Source organism: Ranitomeya imitator, chromosome 6 (assembly GCF_032444005.1).
Source record: "Ranitomeya imitator isolate aRanImi1 chromosome 6, aRanImi1.pri, whole genome shotgun sequence".
In the NCBI taxonomy this organism is placed as follows: Eukaryota; Metazoa; Chordata; class Amphibia; order Anura; family Dendrobatidae; genus Ranitomeya; species Ranitomeya imitator.
Genome location: NC_091287.1, coordinates 94,203,370 through 94,218,755, shown reverse-complemented (window position 1 = coordinate 94,218,755; position 15,386 = coordinate 94,203,370). Strand labels below are relative to the sequence as shown.

Sequence of the window (15,386 nt, the reverse complement as noted above, 5' to 3'; positions counted from 1 at the left end):
AAGGTAGAGGCATTGGTGTTTTCATTATGAAGGCTGCCATCACACTAGCAGTATTTGGTCAGTATTTTACATCAGTATTTGTAAGCCAAAACCAGGAGTGGGTGATAAATGCAGAAGTGGGGCATATGTTTCTACTATACTTTTGATCTGTTTGTTCAACTCCTGGTTTTGGCTTACAAATACTGATGTAAAATACTGACCAAATACTGCTAGTGTGACGGCAGCCGTACACCCCTTTTCACATGTAAAACACCATGGAATATTTAACCTCTCTCTTTCTTTAAGTATCTTTCTCTCCTCATTTAAACATGCCATCATAACCCCTTTACTTAAAAAGCCATCCCTAGACCAGAACTGCACTGCTAACTACAGACCTGTCTCTAACCTTTCTTTCATCTCTAAACTCCTGGAACGCTTGGTCCACTCCCGTCTAATCCGCTATCTCTCGGAAATCTCTCTTCTTGACCCCTTATAATCTGGTTTCCGCTCTTTACACTCCACTGAAACTGCCCTCACTAAAGTCTCTAATGATTTAATAACAGCTAAATCCAAAGGTCATTGCTCTCTGCTGATTCTCCTGGATCTCTCTGCCGCATGTGACACTGTGGATCACCAGCTCCTCCTCACTATGCTCCGCTCTATAGGCCTCAAGGACACAGCCCTCTCCTGGTTCTCCTCCTACCTCTCTGACCACTCATTCACTGTATCTTTTGCCGACTCCTCTTCCTCTCCTCGTCCCCTTACTATCGAGGTTCTGCAAGGCTCAGTCCTAGGCCCCCTCCTCTTCTCTCTTTACACGGCCCCTATTGGACAATCAGCATATTTGGGTTCCAGTATCATCTCTATGCTGATGACACCCAATTATACACTTCTTCCCCCGATATCACCCCTACCCTAATTCAAAATACCAAGGATTGTCTGTCTGCTACCTCTAACATCATGTCCACCCTCTACCTGAAACTAAATCTCTCCAAAACGGAACTTCTTGTGTTTCTCCCTTCTACTAACCTCACTTTACCCAACATCGATATTACCCTGGAGGGTTCAACCATAACTCCCAAGCAGCATGCCCGCTGTCTTGGGGTCATATTCGACACCGAACTTTCCTTTACTCCCTATATCCGATCACTCACTCACTCTTGTCACCTGCATCTTAAAAACATCTCCAGAATCTGACCTATTCTCACCGTTGAAACTGCTAAGACTCTTACTGTCGCTCTCATTCATTCCCGTCTGGACTACTGCAACTCTCTACTGATCGGTCTCCCTCTTACCAAACTTTCTCCAATCCATCTTGAATGCTGCAGCCAGAGTCATATTTCTGTCCAGCCGCTTCACCGATGCCTCCATCTTGTGCCAGTCATTATACTGGCTACCCATTCGCTACAGGGTCCAGTATAAACTCATCTCTCTCACCAACAAAGCTCTCCACAGTTCTGCACCACCTTATATCTCCTCTCTCATCTCTTGTCTATTGCCCTACACCTGCCCTCCGTTCTACAAATGACCTAAGACTAAAGGCCCCATCACACATAGCGACGCTTGAGCGATTCCGACAACGATACGACCTGTCAGGGATCGCTCAAGCGTCGCTATGTGGTCGCTGGTGAGATGTCAAACAGTGAGATCTCACCAACGACGCAGCAGCGATGCGGCGACCTGTAGCGACCTGTAGCGACCTGTACAACGATGCTATTTCATGACGATTCAATGGGACGTCCTGTCAGCGAGGTCGTTGGTAAGGTGTCAAACACAGCGATGTGTGCTACCCAGCGGGACCTCAACGATCAAAAAATGGCCCAGGCCATTCCGACACGACCAGCGATCTCACAGCAGGGGCCTGGTCGCTGCTACGTGTCACACATATCGAGATCGCTACTGAGATCGCTGTTGCGTCACAAAACTTGTGACTCAGCAGCGATCTCGCTAGCGATCTCGCTGTGTGTGACGGGGGCTTAACATCCCCTGTAATCCGAACCTCACACCTCCGTCTCCAAGACTTCTCTCGTGCTGCGCCAGCTCTCTGAAATGCACTTCCCCAGACGATCAGACTGATACCTAGCCCCGACCTATTCAAGCGCGCTTTGAAAACCCATCTCTTCAAACAAGCCTACCACATCAGCTACTCAGTAAACTAACTTTGCCCTGTTCCCTCCTTCCAAATATTACTCTGAATCTGCACCCTACTATTCATCTGTCTCCACACCCTCCATGCACACGATAACTGCACTTGATACTTGACTATTGCACTTAAACACACAGGCTGATGACCGGATCATGCAGCTTTATATGAAAATCCCGATTTATTATAATTGCCAGACCTGAAATAACAATCACTTTTCACCTATTGTGTCCCCCCATTTACTTGTAGATTGTAAGCTTGCGAGCAGGGACCTCACTCCTAATGTCACTGTTTAAATTGTCTTAACTCGTACCGAAATTATTGTCTGTACATGTCCCCGCTTAATTGTAAAGTGCTGCGGAATATGTTGGCGCTATATAAATAAAAAATATTATTATTATGGAATAAATGATGCTATAATAATAAATAATAAGACACACCAGGAGTAATTGCTGGTGAGTAATCAGATGTTAAATTGTGACTCTGGACCAAAGGGTCTCTTTAATGTTGCTATATCCACTAAACAAAAAAAATGCAGTAGTATAATAGATCTGACGGATTCATAATAAATACTTATAATATACACTATGTATTTCTGCAGCATATAGTAGTACAAGAGCTTTGCAGTTCTACAGCTGACAATCTACCCCTAAGCTGAAAAATATTGGATGAAGGACTGAAGTTTTCTGGTTCCTTTCTTCAAGGTAGTATTCATCGTATGGAAATATTTTAATGAAATCAATATGTAGCAGTACAATAGCTACAAGGATTGTTGGGGGAGAAAACTGTTCAGACTGAGCAGATGATTTGGCTTTGGCTCAGGCTCCCCCTTTGTTCCCCTATTAGTCAGTGAGTGCTCTCTCTTTCTGTCTCACATGTGCTGGATGTTTCCTCCTCCCACCAGCAGCTCTGAGCTGCCTCACTAGGATCCTCTTTCCTTGCTAACAATCTCCAGGGAGCCAGTGTGGGAAGCACGTATTTCCTCCTCCTACAAAGCTCAAAACTTCTCTGCTGCACAAGAGTTGCTGCATCTTGGATGTCTACAAGTCAGACTGAAGAAGAGGTGAAGTTATGGCATGGACACCTGGATCCTTCACTAAACTTTTAAGAGCAAGCTGTGCAAACTTGGGATGACTTCTAGACCAACTGTAAAACTTCACGTTTCCATGGATCCATGAGTGACTGCTAAGGAGCTGCAGATCTTCTCTACTGTACAGCCACATCTGGTCGCTCCATAAGAGGGTGGACATCAGCGCTTGGATCTCTGAGCTCAGACGAGGAATTCTGCATTGCACAGTGAGTGTTGATGCTCCAAAAGACTATATATGCTTGAAGCAAGCAGTAATGTAAGAGTTAACAAGGTGCTAAGAAACTGGAGCTCCTGTATGATCCTTCAGCCAAAAGTCTCTAGTTTTGGAAGGAGATTTAAAAGCCTGACCACTGGGAGGAGATGCTTAGTACAGGGTTCAACTATACCAAGACCCAGGTGAGATGGAGAAGGCTATATTTTTGGTGCTGTTGATATTGGTGACTCCCACTGTTGGCTGGAGTGTGGAGAAGTGTCCAGAACCATGTGATTGTCAACATTCACAACATATACTGTGCTCCAACAGGGGGCTATTTTCAGTTCCAAAATCCAGCCACTTTGTAAGCCCAGCTGCAACTAAAACCTACAGCTTAGGAGGAAACTTTATTACCAACCTAAGTGCCATAGACTTTTTGAATTATTACAATTTACAGAGACTTGATCTGCAGTATAATCAGATACAGTTCATTCATCCGAAGGCATTTGAGCAACTCACTCACCTGGAAGAACTGTACCTGGGCAATAACTGGCTTTCTACTCTTACTACTAATGCTTTGTTGCCACTCAAGAAACTTAAGGTCCTTAACGTGAATAGCAACCAACTTCACAATATCAGTCAATCCAGTCTTGCTAACTTAGTGTCCCTTATTAAGTTGAGGCTGGACAGTAATAATATTCAGATACTTCATGGATCTCCTTTCTTGGGTCTCTCGAATCTGCTTTACTTGCATCTGGAAAACAACAAAATTACCAATATCAGTAAAAATGCCTTTGTAGGTCTTGTCAAATTGCGTTTGTTGAGCCTGTCAGGAAACCCCTTGAATTCCTTGAGATTTCCTATATTTTTGCCTTTGCGCTCTTTAAACACACTAACCATGGCAGGAAATAATCTACATCAACTGGGACCAGGTGTTTTCAATGGACTACAAAGGCTTTCCAAGCTCATACTCAGCTCAAACAGGATTTCTACGCTCCATAGTAAGGCTTTTCAAGGGCTAGTGATGTTGCAAGAGCTACAACTGGATGGCAACTCACTGGCCAAACTCCCCGAAGGCCTCCTGGCATCACTGCACAGTCTGGAAATTTTGAACCTGAGCTGCAATGCCCTGTCAAAATTGCAACCCGGAACCTTTAATGGACTAAACCGTCTTAGGGTACTAGATTTGCAGCACAATATGTTGAACTTCCTCCCTAAGGATATTTTTTCTGGTAATTTAGCTCTTTATCGGTTACAGCTGGATGGAAATCAATGGAACTGTAACTGCCATCTATTGGGGTTTAAGCACTGGATTCTGGGGACCCTGCATTCACGCAGCCGCATGCTAACTGTGTTTGTACAGTGCAGGGAGCCTCTGGAAGTTGCAGGGAAATATTTGGACTACCTTGATGATGCCTATTTACAGGCAGTAGGAGGCTGCACACTCAGCACCATATCTCCAGAAATGGCTACTACCATGCAAGATGACCATTCTATAAACCAGAGGATGAGTGATGCTAGTATTGAGCCTATAGAGCAGACAACGAAAACTGCTCCTCATCTTCATTTATTAGCTCCTAAATCAACACTTGCATCAAGAGGACCTACTTTGCTTCTAACCCCAGCGTCAGTGCAAATGGTGCCAAGCACAAAGAGACCTGAGAATAAGAAAAGGTTAGGCGGCTCTGGACGTCACAAGGGACTACAAACTGATAAAAAACGAAATATAAAGACTTCAATTGGATCCAGCAATCCTAATGGAATTAAACAGAATGGAGATGCTGAAAAGCAAAATGCAGATACATTGCAGACTGCAACTGAGCCATTAACACTGTTACATCTCAAACAAGCGGGGGCTCAAATCCCAACATCGTACAAGTTGTCACAAAGTACCTCTACAGCTCAGACCAAACACCCACGTGAGACCACAAAGCCTTTTTCTGAATCTGAGAACTCTGAGGTGGCTGGTACCTTGGAGTCACCTATTGAAATGTCACGCGATGGCGTTTTGCGTCCTGAGTTTAGACAGGCCATGCCCGCAGCAGAGACCTTGCATCAAAACCAGCTTGACTCTTTGCGTACATCATTGAGTTCTGTTCATGATGGCCACAGGGAAACATTACAACAAGTTGCCCCCTTGGGCCTCTCTGATCCATGTGAATTTAACAAACTGCATCTACTTAATCTCTCGGTGGAATCTGTAGGAAGTAACACAGCCCGTGTACGCTGGCAGACTTCAGTCTCTCATAGCCATGGGCATGTCTTATTCAGGGTGCTGTATGAACGTTTTGGCCAGAGTGGCCGCTTTCAGCGATTTGTGTATCCTCGCGGCCATGCAGAATCTTTAACTTTGCTGGAGCTCACAGGAGATACTCCATATTTGGTGTGTGTGGAGAGTATCATTAATGGTCGAGCCTGTCCTGTGGCTCCTAGGGAACATTGTGTGGGGCTTGTGACCTCACCTTCTGAAGATGAGCACCCTGTAATTAACTACCAAATGTTAGCCTTGGGCCTACTAGCCCTGAATGCTTTGCTGCTTTTGCTAGGGTTGGTGATTTGGGGTTCCAGGAGAGCACGCAAGAAATGGTGTCGTAGACGAGCCCCAGTCCATGTACGTCAAATGTACTCTACACGTCGGCCATACAGGTCTGTGGGTACTGGAGTTTCCACTGATTTCTCAGGTTTTCAGTCACATCGACCCCGCACTGCAGTGTGTGCTCTGGGAGAAGCAGACCTTATTGAGTTTCCTGGCTGTGAACGTTTCCGAGAGGGAGGAAATCTACACAGAGATGATCTCCTGCAGAGGTTCCCAGACTGATGAACAGCCATGACTGAATGACAAACACACATGGTTTGTGAATCAATCGCCATTGGGCCAATCAGCAGGGATTAACCCCTATTTATGGTTAGATGTAGTAAGCCTCTATAGCTACATGAAAACCACAATATACTAATAGGTATATAGGAATATGTTTACAGTACCAGCAAGAGGGCAGTGTCAAATTTAATGAAAGGGAGCACATGACAACATAAGCTTACCCACCCGAAACCATGAATGGCAAATATATCGTATCTATGCTTGTGTTTGTGTTGTGTTTGCTTATCTTACACCTTTGAAAATCATGTGATTTTTCTTTAAAGTTTGAAATATATGTATAATATGTATAATACTCACAATGTGTTTTTTTTCCTGGTATAGGTTGACATGTGACCACCAGTATTATTATTAATAACATTAGGCTGGAATCACACCTGCAGTTTTTCATGCAGATTGCATGTCCTCTGATTGAGTTGGTAAATGTTACAGTATTGTTTCTACATATAAGCACCTGGTGGCATCTGTCCCCCATACCAGAAAATGAAGACTGGAATTAAATTTCCATGTTACTGGTGTACTGTAGGTTTTCATTCGGTATTAAACTGAAGCTATCATCGGAAAACAACCTTTTGTTTTAATCAGGATTTTACCTTAAATATATATTTTTTTATATTATGTTTTTTTTTTCCATACCACAATCTGCATTAAAATAAGAGTTAGAAACCTTGTAGTTTTCGTACCGGCCACTGGGGCTTTTCTAGACTCTAACTTCCTGTTTTAGGAAACAACACATGTACATAACCACAATGAATAGAAACAACACATGTACATAATGACAATGAAGAGTTTCAGATCCTATCTTTTGTATTGAAGCATCTAATGAGTGTGTGCAAAGGTAATTGAGAATGGAAGGTGTGTAGAGTCATCTGTGACATCGATTGTGAATGGTGGATCAACTTTGTGGAAAGATGTGTCATTGTAATCTTGCCTCTGATGAAAAAGAGCCTTGCTGAAAACTCTTCATGAAATTATAGGAAGTATGAGTCTAAAATTGCCACAGTGGCCAGTGTTAAAACTGCAAGATGTCTTACTTTATTTTTTTTTTAATGAAGATTGTAATGAAAAAACAAACCTGAGTTTTCATTTTAAAAATGCTAACCTGAAACATGAAAATGTGATTTAAACAATAGGTCATTTTCTTATGGTTGCATACCTTTAACGGAAAATTCTGCATGTTACTAATCTATTCTCTAGGCAAGAGTTATGTCATAGTGACGTGGTAATATATATATATATATATATATATGTTGCACAAAGAAATATTTTGTACATAAGAAGTATCTGCTCTGAGGTCAACTATTGAATTAATTGGAATTATGGTGCTCGCAATTGTAGGATTTGGCCATACATGCAGAAGTGCTCATTCCCGTATCAAATATAATATACTCTTAAATGTTGCTGCTGAAAGTTGCTGCAGATTTGGGTCTTGAGGGAGGAGATGTAACTCAGGCCTGTCTATGTGAATACAGTGGGTACGGAAAATATTCAGACCCCTTTAAATTTTTCACTTTTTGTTTCATTGCAGCCATTTGGTAAATTCAAAAAAGTTCATTTTTTCTCATTAATGTACACTCTGGACCCCATTTAGACTGAAACCCCCCCAGAAATGTAGAAATTTCACCACCAGCAGTTTGTACCCACTACCTTTCACCACCAGCAGTTTGTACCCACTACCTTTCACCACCCACACTTTGTACCTGCTCCCTCTCACCACCAGCAGTTTGTACCAGCTCCCTTTCACCACCCACACTTTGTACCCGCTCCCTTTCACCACCCACACTTTGTACCCGCTCCCTTTCACCACCAGCAGTTTGTACCCGCTCCCTCTCACCACCAGCAGTTTGTACCCTCTCCCTTTCACCACCAGCAGCTTGTACCTGCTCCCTTTCACCACCCACACTCTGTACCCGCTCCCTTTCACCACCCACACTTTGTACCGGCTCCCTTTCACCACCAGCAGTTTGTACCTGCTCCCTCTCACCACCAGCAGTTTGTACCCTCTCCCTTTCACCACCCACACTTTGTACCCGCTCCCTTTCACCACTCACACTTTGTACTGGCTCCCTTTCATCACCAGCAATTTGTACCCGCTCCCTTTCACCACCCACACTTTGTATCTGGTCCCTTTCACCACCAGCAATTTGTACCCGCTCCCTTTCACCACCCGCTTTTGGTACCAACTTCCTTTCACCACTCAGTTTGTACCTGCTCTCACTAAAAACATTTTGAACAATAATTATTGGAAAGTTTGAGTACTCTGTGTGAATACTTTTTGTAACCAAAGGTATATATAACATTAAGGCAGCCCATACTGCTGCTATAAGTTCTGCAGATAAAGGAGTCCTCTCAACAGGCACTAAAATTAGGGATAAAATGGCAGATTCAGAAAGTGTCCAACGGGAGATGGCTGGATGGTTGGTATAGTGGCATCAACCATTATCGGTGTTACAGGATCTTCTCTACACTTTTGTTATTTGCATAGATTTTAAGAAGTACATAAGCCCTTAAGTTTTCATTACAGCTTAAAGCAAAGACAACCAAACCCAGCAGTTGTGAAACTGGTTACCAAATTTTCTTCCTGTGGGCCCTTCAAATCTCCCCTGGAAGAGGATGCAAACAGTAAAAAGGATTGCACATGTTGAATTTCTGCACCTTATCCTTACGTTCTCAGGGAAGTAAGCCACCGCCTGAGTGGTCGGACAGCGGCTTATTCCACTATAACACAAAGAAATGAACACTCGGCTGCACCTAGCGCACGCCAGGTCTGTATTTCACAACAGTATTTGTAAGCTAAAACCAGGAGTGGGTGATAAATACAGAAGTGGTGCATATGTTTCTATTATACTTTTCCTCTGATTGTTCCACTCCTGGTTTTGGCTTACAAATACTGAGGTAAAATACTGACCAAATACTGAACGTGTGAACGTGTCCTGACTCTGATAATGCAGCAAAAGAAAAAAAAATTAGTAAGTAGACATCAAAATTGAAATTGGTCAACAGCTTGTACAACGTTATCTTACTTCTCCGGGAGAACCATCTGTGACAAGACATCAAGATGGCGTGTTGTGAGTTGAGGTAACATTTTCTACATCTGTAACTGAAGCAAAGAGAAAAGCCTTAGTCCTTGTAATGTGTCCTTAGAAACATTTCAAAGAAAAAGGCGTCAAAATGAACAGTTATATATGCGAAATATTAAAAATAAGAGCAACATAAGCCATAAAGGTAACGGTTTATGCCAAAGCTGGTGCCAGTTTACAATACCTAAAAGTGTGCCTTATGGGTATGTAATATTTGCCTTTCCTCTCGTTCGAAGAAGGGCAGAACAAATCCTGGGCCTAAGTACCCTTTCTTTTTTGAGAATAGTACATGCTGTGGGAGTTTTCTCCTGGTTTTACAAGGCCCATGGAAAATGGTAGCGTGAATGTACCATTTTACAGTTCACCTTTACCAGTCCAATAGTAGCCACTTCTATGATGCCTGCTCCTTTCACAGGTGTTCACTGGAATAGGTTTATGCCCGTCAGCTGATAGTGTGCAAATAATGGCCATGAATGGGTATTTTGTATCTCGTAATCTCTATTCTATTTTTTTCCTAGTGAGCAGCTGCAGAGATGTCTATGAGAGATATCTGGTTTGCATATAAAACCCAGTCTCCCATGGTACAATGTGAGAGGAAGAACATGTTTGGATTGTTGCCCATGGTAATTAATCAATGGGTCACACAGAAGCAGAAAAATATTGCTTCTTTCTTCCAGAAACTGCCATACCTGTCCATGCTTGGAGGCTGGTAGTGCAGCTCTGCTCCATTCAGATAATTGGGACTGAACTGCAATACCACAAACAACCAGTGGGCAGGTGGGGTGCTGTTTGTGAAAAAAAAAAAGCAAAAAGCCATGTTTTTATGCTCCTGTAAAACCCCTGGAAATTTTAGTTTTTCCACCCCTGCTTAGAACATTGACTTTTGTAATAATCTGGTTGCTATGGGCTGGGCCATTGCAATGTTTTTAGTGTTGTACTTACATGTATCTCTTTTGATACTGGAAAAATATGACTGTTCCCGGTATTCTTACATTTATATGCAGGCGTGCCTATTAATTTAATTAATCTGGGGGTTTACACCCTCAAGTGTTTACATGGTTCCCAGCGCTCTGGTTCCATCAGGGGTCTGTGAGCCAATGCATACGTCACCAGATTCTTTCATAATGCAATCACAGGGACGGCTTTGCTGCCAGTTGTATTGTGTTTATTGCTCTGCATGTGTTTTTCTCTGCAAATATTGGTTCTTCTTAGTCCCAACTGCCAGGCACAGAGCTCAATATGTTTACAAATGTATGGAAACTGCAATCCTTCATCTCCCTTGTAACATATGCATTGTGTACTGTTCCTTTAACCGAGTGTCCTAAATTATTTGTGGCCGCCCCGTCCAACCATGTTCAACTTGCACTAAATATGTCTATTTGGTTGCATTCAATTTTTCAATCGTACGCCATTAATTACTTATTAAGATGAAGTTATCACATTTAGTTTCACAGCATGCACTGACTGATTAGCATTTTACAATATAAATACTTTTATGGCCAAAAAAGACAAAAGTATTCTACAAGTGATACCTTTATTGGCTAAACAGAAAAATCTCATGTGTAAACCTGATGAAGGGGCCTCTGTGACTCGAAAGCTTGTAAATACTTTTATTGACTAACCAGAGATGATATCACACCTAGAATACCTGCAAAATGTTTTTGTTTTTTGGGCTTAAAAGTATTTAAGGTACCGCAATATAATTTTTTTTAAAGTATATCATTACCATAGCTTCAAAAACTGCTTCTCTTCCTTTTGATGGGTATCGTGTTTTGCTAATTTTCCTAATTAGTGTATGGAGGAGAGAGGACCAGGCCAACTCCAGGTGATGGTTTATGTCACCATTCCCAGGAGTAGGACAGTGTGGTACCTATTGATCTTTCTACCAATCTCTTACACCTTTCCCTTTCCTTACTTGACAATGTGGAAATTCAGGTAGAGATGGTAGTTTGCAGGCTCGGACTGGCACACAGGGGAACTGGTAAATCCCCCGGTGGGCCCTTATAATATTTCCCTCATCCTCCTATATGAGCAGTACTTGGCACAGTTCACTTGATTCACTATGTACAGTCAAGGACATCATTTCATCATTCATTTAACAAACTACTCTGCTTATTATTATATATATTTGTGAACGAAGGTTATGTAATATTTGCATATAGCTGAACAGTTGTCCTCCACAGTCAATATTATTCGTGGGTCCTTGGCATTCTAGTCCAACTGATGCCTTGTGTAGGTTAATGCAACTTTGAATAATAATTCAACCTGATTTAGGCTTGCCTTGGCCACCTTTGATGCCTCCATTATACACCCATCTGGTTAGATCCTAATACTGATTCTGTATTCCATTGTTCATAAAGTGTATGTGGTGTGAAACAGGAACCTGGACTTACACTGCTTGCAGTAAAGGTGAGCGCCAGGCTTCTGTCCCCTCAGTGCATCTGAGGTTTTTAACCTTAGGCCTTCTACTATTGGAGGTCCTCCATTTTAGGGCCCTTTCACACTGTGTTTTTCCCACGTTCAGTGATTCCATCGTGGCTTAGGTTTGTATCCTCCCAGAAAACAGTATTCGGGCGTATACGCCTACTAGAGGCGGACACTTAGATGTAATAGACTGCGTCTGAGTCTCCCACCAGTAGGTGTATTCCCCCGAAAAGGATGCGCGAGATAGCACTTGTTGACTCCATTGGCTCCATTATGGTCAAAGGCCCTTTCAGAGCATACACTGGAATCCCGTTTTGCGGGGGATTCGGATGTAAGCACCTATCGGACCACTGAATGCGACGAAGAACGTAATGTGGAAGCACCCTTGGACCTTTCTTAAGGAAAAAAATTAAATTGATGGGAGGCAAACTGCCGGGACCCTGTTTGACCCAGAGAAGAAGAGTGATTAGTCCTTTGTTCCTGGGTGGGGAGTTCATTATGCAGACAGTCACTATTATAGGTAATAATGGGAGATGGAAGCAGCCCAGTCACATTCATGAATTGCTAACATATGGTCATACAGTATTAGCATATGGTGAGCTATTTCTCAGCCCGCTAATTGAATGGACATTTACTTGGATGTGAAAAATAGTCTGACATTTCAGCTCCCTTTGTACAGTTGATTTTTATATTTTAGCTAACAAGTGATCAGTGATGTCACATTTTCTGTAGTGAATCTAACGTGATCTCAATACTTATTTCCAGTTATACACTCAATAAATATAATATTCTGTTTGTCAAATGATATGACAGCACAGTACACTAAATGACCGCAATTTTGTAAGATATTCAGTATTCAGTGGTTTCCAGGAGATCTCACACTACTTATTGTATAGTCAGAACACATCACTATTAAAAGTACGGTAATAGCAAACTGTGAAATCCCATAGTGACCAATCATATTTTGTGGGCTTTATTCTTCTGATTAATGGATTAGTAATAATATTAATTGCAATATATTTCTGTTTTGTAGATAGTTGTTTTATACATTGAATCGTTTTTTAATGGAAGATTGCCTGAGATTACAATGGCCTCAGAGAATATGCAGTTTCTTAAGGACGCGTGTGTGCATTGTTACTAAATTTATTCTGTATAATATTGTATGTTCGTATCGTATCATATCAGTAAGTCATACAAGCGTGCACATATTAGGCCTAGTTTATTTAATTTTAACATCCACTGTGCAACCAAGGAAGAATTAGGAACTTTATCCACATCAGGTATTCATTTTTTTCCTTTATGTAGGATGATAAAAAAGGTGTAAATTGTACCTATGTTTTATAGGAAAGAATAGTGCATGCTACATCGTATTTAGCACCATAATATATTCTGTTTTTTACGTGCACATTGTATAATACTGAATTTGACATTTTCTCAAAAACCAAGCGCCAAGTAATGTGAAAAGCTTTTAAGACTATGTTCACATCTGGCTTTGTTGGAGCCTCCATTGTAGATCACGCTGTATGATGTTTGCTGCAAATTGGTGCTTTTACTTTCGATGCTATAATTCACATCTTTTTAACCTGCCGCCATGTTTGTACCTAATATCTGTGCCTTAGTGGAAGAGATTCCTTATTGATGCTAAAGAATAATACCATAGAGAGAACCACTAGGAATGACGTGTATGGAGTTGTGTGTCAACATATCACTGGATATTCTTCCAATGGGAGATGCTAAGATGTTATTTCTACTTGTATTTTTTATGCAACTGTTGTAATATTTTATAAGATGGTGCTTGACTATTACAATTAGTTTGTACTTCATGAAATTAAAAACACTTTTTTTTTTAATAAAAATTGTTCCTGATTTTTTTGAGGGTAGAGAACACAAATGAGTTATTATTATTATTAATATTATATGGGTTCTATACCATTTTTAAATACTACCGTACTTATTTTCCATGCAGCAATTCATATTCTGATTCTACCTTTTAACCTTTGTATGATATACATATATAATATAAATCTTTACAGGAGCTCCTTTGTGTGATTAGATTTATGGGGGGTAGTTTGAGGCATCAAGCGCATGTCACTTTTTGTTGTGGGTTTTTCATAAAATCTCATCTACATTGAATGTATGTTACACGCACTGAATTTTCCACTTGCAAAATCTGCATCGTAACTGGCCTGTCTGCACATATCCTTGCACGTGAGTATTTTATGGATATGCTCCCACTTGACCTTTCAGCCATGTCATTTTCTTCCCAAAAAAGGGCTGTGATGTTTACGCACATTTCACAATGCAGTGACATCTGCAGCATAAATGGACATGTGGGGTATTTCACATCTGCACCAAAGGTCAGTCTATGCCTTGCAATTTCTGATTTTGTGAAAACTCATTCACAAGGCTGCTATTGTTATATACAGCGGATTTTCCCACCCCCTGGAAACTTAAAGCACCACTCCAGCGCTTTTTCTATTTTATTTTAGCGCTGGAGTGGTGCAGCTAATAAAAGTTCCTGGCCCCCAGTATTATACTTACCAGTTGTTGTTGTCTTCTGTTCTCGGCACCGCCCTGGTCGGTCTTCTGCTTTTTGTGACCTGCCGGATCGCTCCAGTGTTTGCTGAGTGATCCAAAAGTCACATCTCAAAGTAAGTCTATGAGAACCAGAACAAGGCTCTTGTAGACTTGCATTGAGAGCGTGTGACCGTTAGCTCTGACTTCCGGTCAGTCACAAGTTGTGATAACAAGATGGTGGAGCGGAACCAGAGCAGAATGGGAACAGCTGAAGACAGCAGATGGTAAGTATAATACTAGAGGCAGGGAACTTAGATTAGTTGCACCACTCCAGTGCTGAAACAAGAAGCAATATGCTGGAGTGGTGCTTTAAGGAAGGCCTCCCATGAACCTTTTTCCCATAAACATGTGTATATGTGTTGTGGATGTAGTGTGAATATGTTCATATACTCATCTCCCGCCATAATCTCCGGGATCCAGCGCCATTCTGCTCCTTTTCTCAGTGATGTCACTGTTCCTCAGGCTTTTTGATTACTCTGCTCTCTGTGACTTGGCAGTTTCTTTTATAATGAAAGCCTATGGCATATATCAGAATGATGTATGGAGATAGGCTTATATTGTAAAATAGACATAGAGCATAGTGTGATTCAGAGAGTCAGAAGTGCGGTGACATCACTGAGAAAAGGAGCAGAACGAAGCTGGATAGCAGAGAAGACGGCGATAGGTGAATATATTAATGCACTGACACTGCTATACATACACATATACAAATGTGTAGGGAGAAAAAAGTCATTGGGAAGCCCTCTTTAACCTAAAAAACAACTCTTGTATTGTGTATTACAGGATAAAAGGACTGTAAATCAGTGAGTCACACATTACCTGCTTCATCAAATCCTTGAGTCACGCAACACCCCTCCAGCCCTGCACTAGGCATAATACTAGGGCAGCCATACTGCAAGTGCAGCTGCTTAAACCACAAAGGGGCTTGTGGAGACGGGGAACCATCCAGGAAGCTGAAATGGGACAATATTTATGTTGGTTTCTCAGCATACTGGCTCATTGCAAGCACAGTACGTGACCCATGT

The 15,386-nt window shown here is 41.8% G+C and overlaps 1 protein-coding gene across 1 annotated transcript; it reads left to right on the top strand.

Annotated features, from left to right (window-relative positions):
* The first annotated feature begins 3,086 nt into the window (after positions 1–3,086).
* Positions 3,087–13,750, top strand: TRIL (TLR4 interactor with leucine rich repeats). The gene has a single exon (XM_069729923.1). It carries the CDS (start codon positions 3,614–3,616, stop codon positions 6,221–6,223), a length of 2,610 nt encoding a protein of 869 aa, XP_069586024.1. The 5' UTR covers positions 3,087–3,613; the 3' UTR covers positions 6,224–13,750.
* Positions 13,751–15,386: the final 1,636 nt, after the last annotated feature.

Bases quoted from the DNA above. Each gene is read 5' to 3' on its own strand.
- TRIL (XM_069729923.1), top strand. From the start codon at position 3,614: ATGGAGAAGGCTATATTTTTGGTGCTGTTGATATTGGTGACTCCCACT.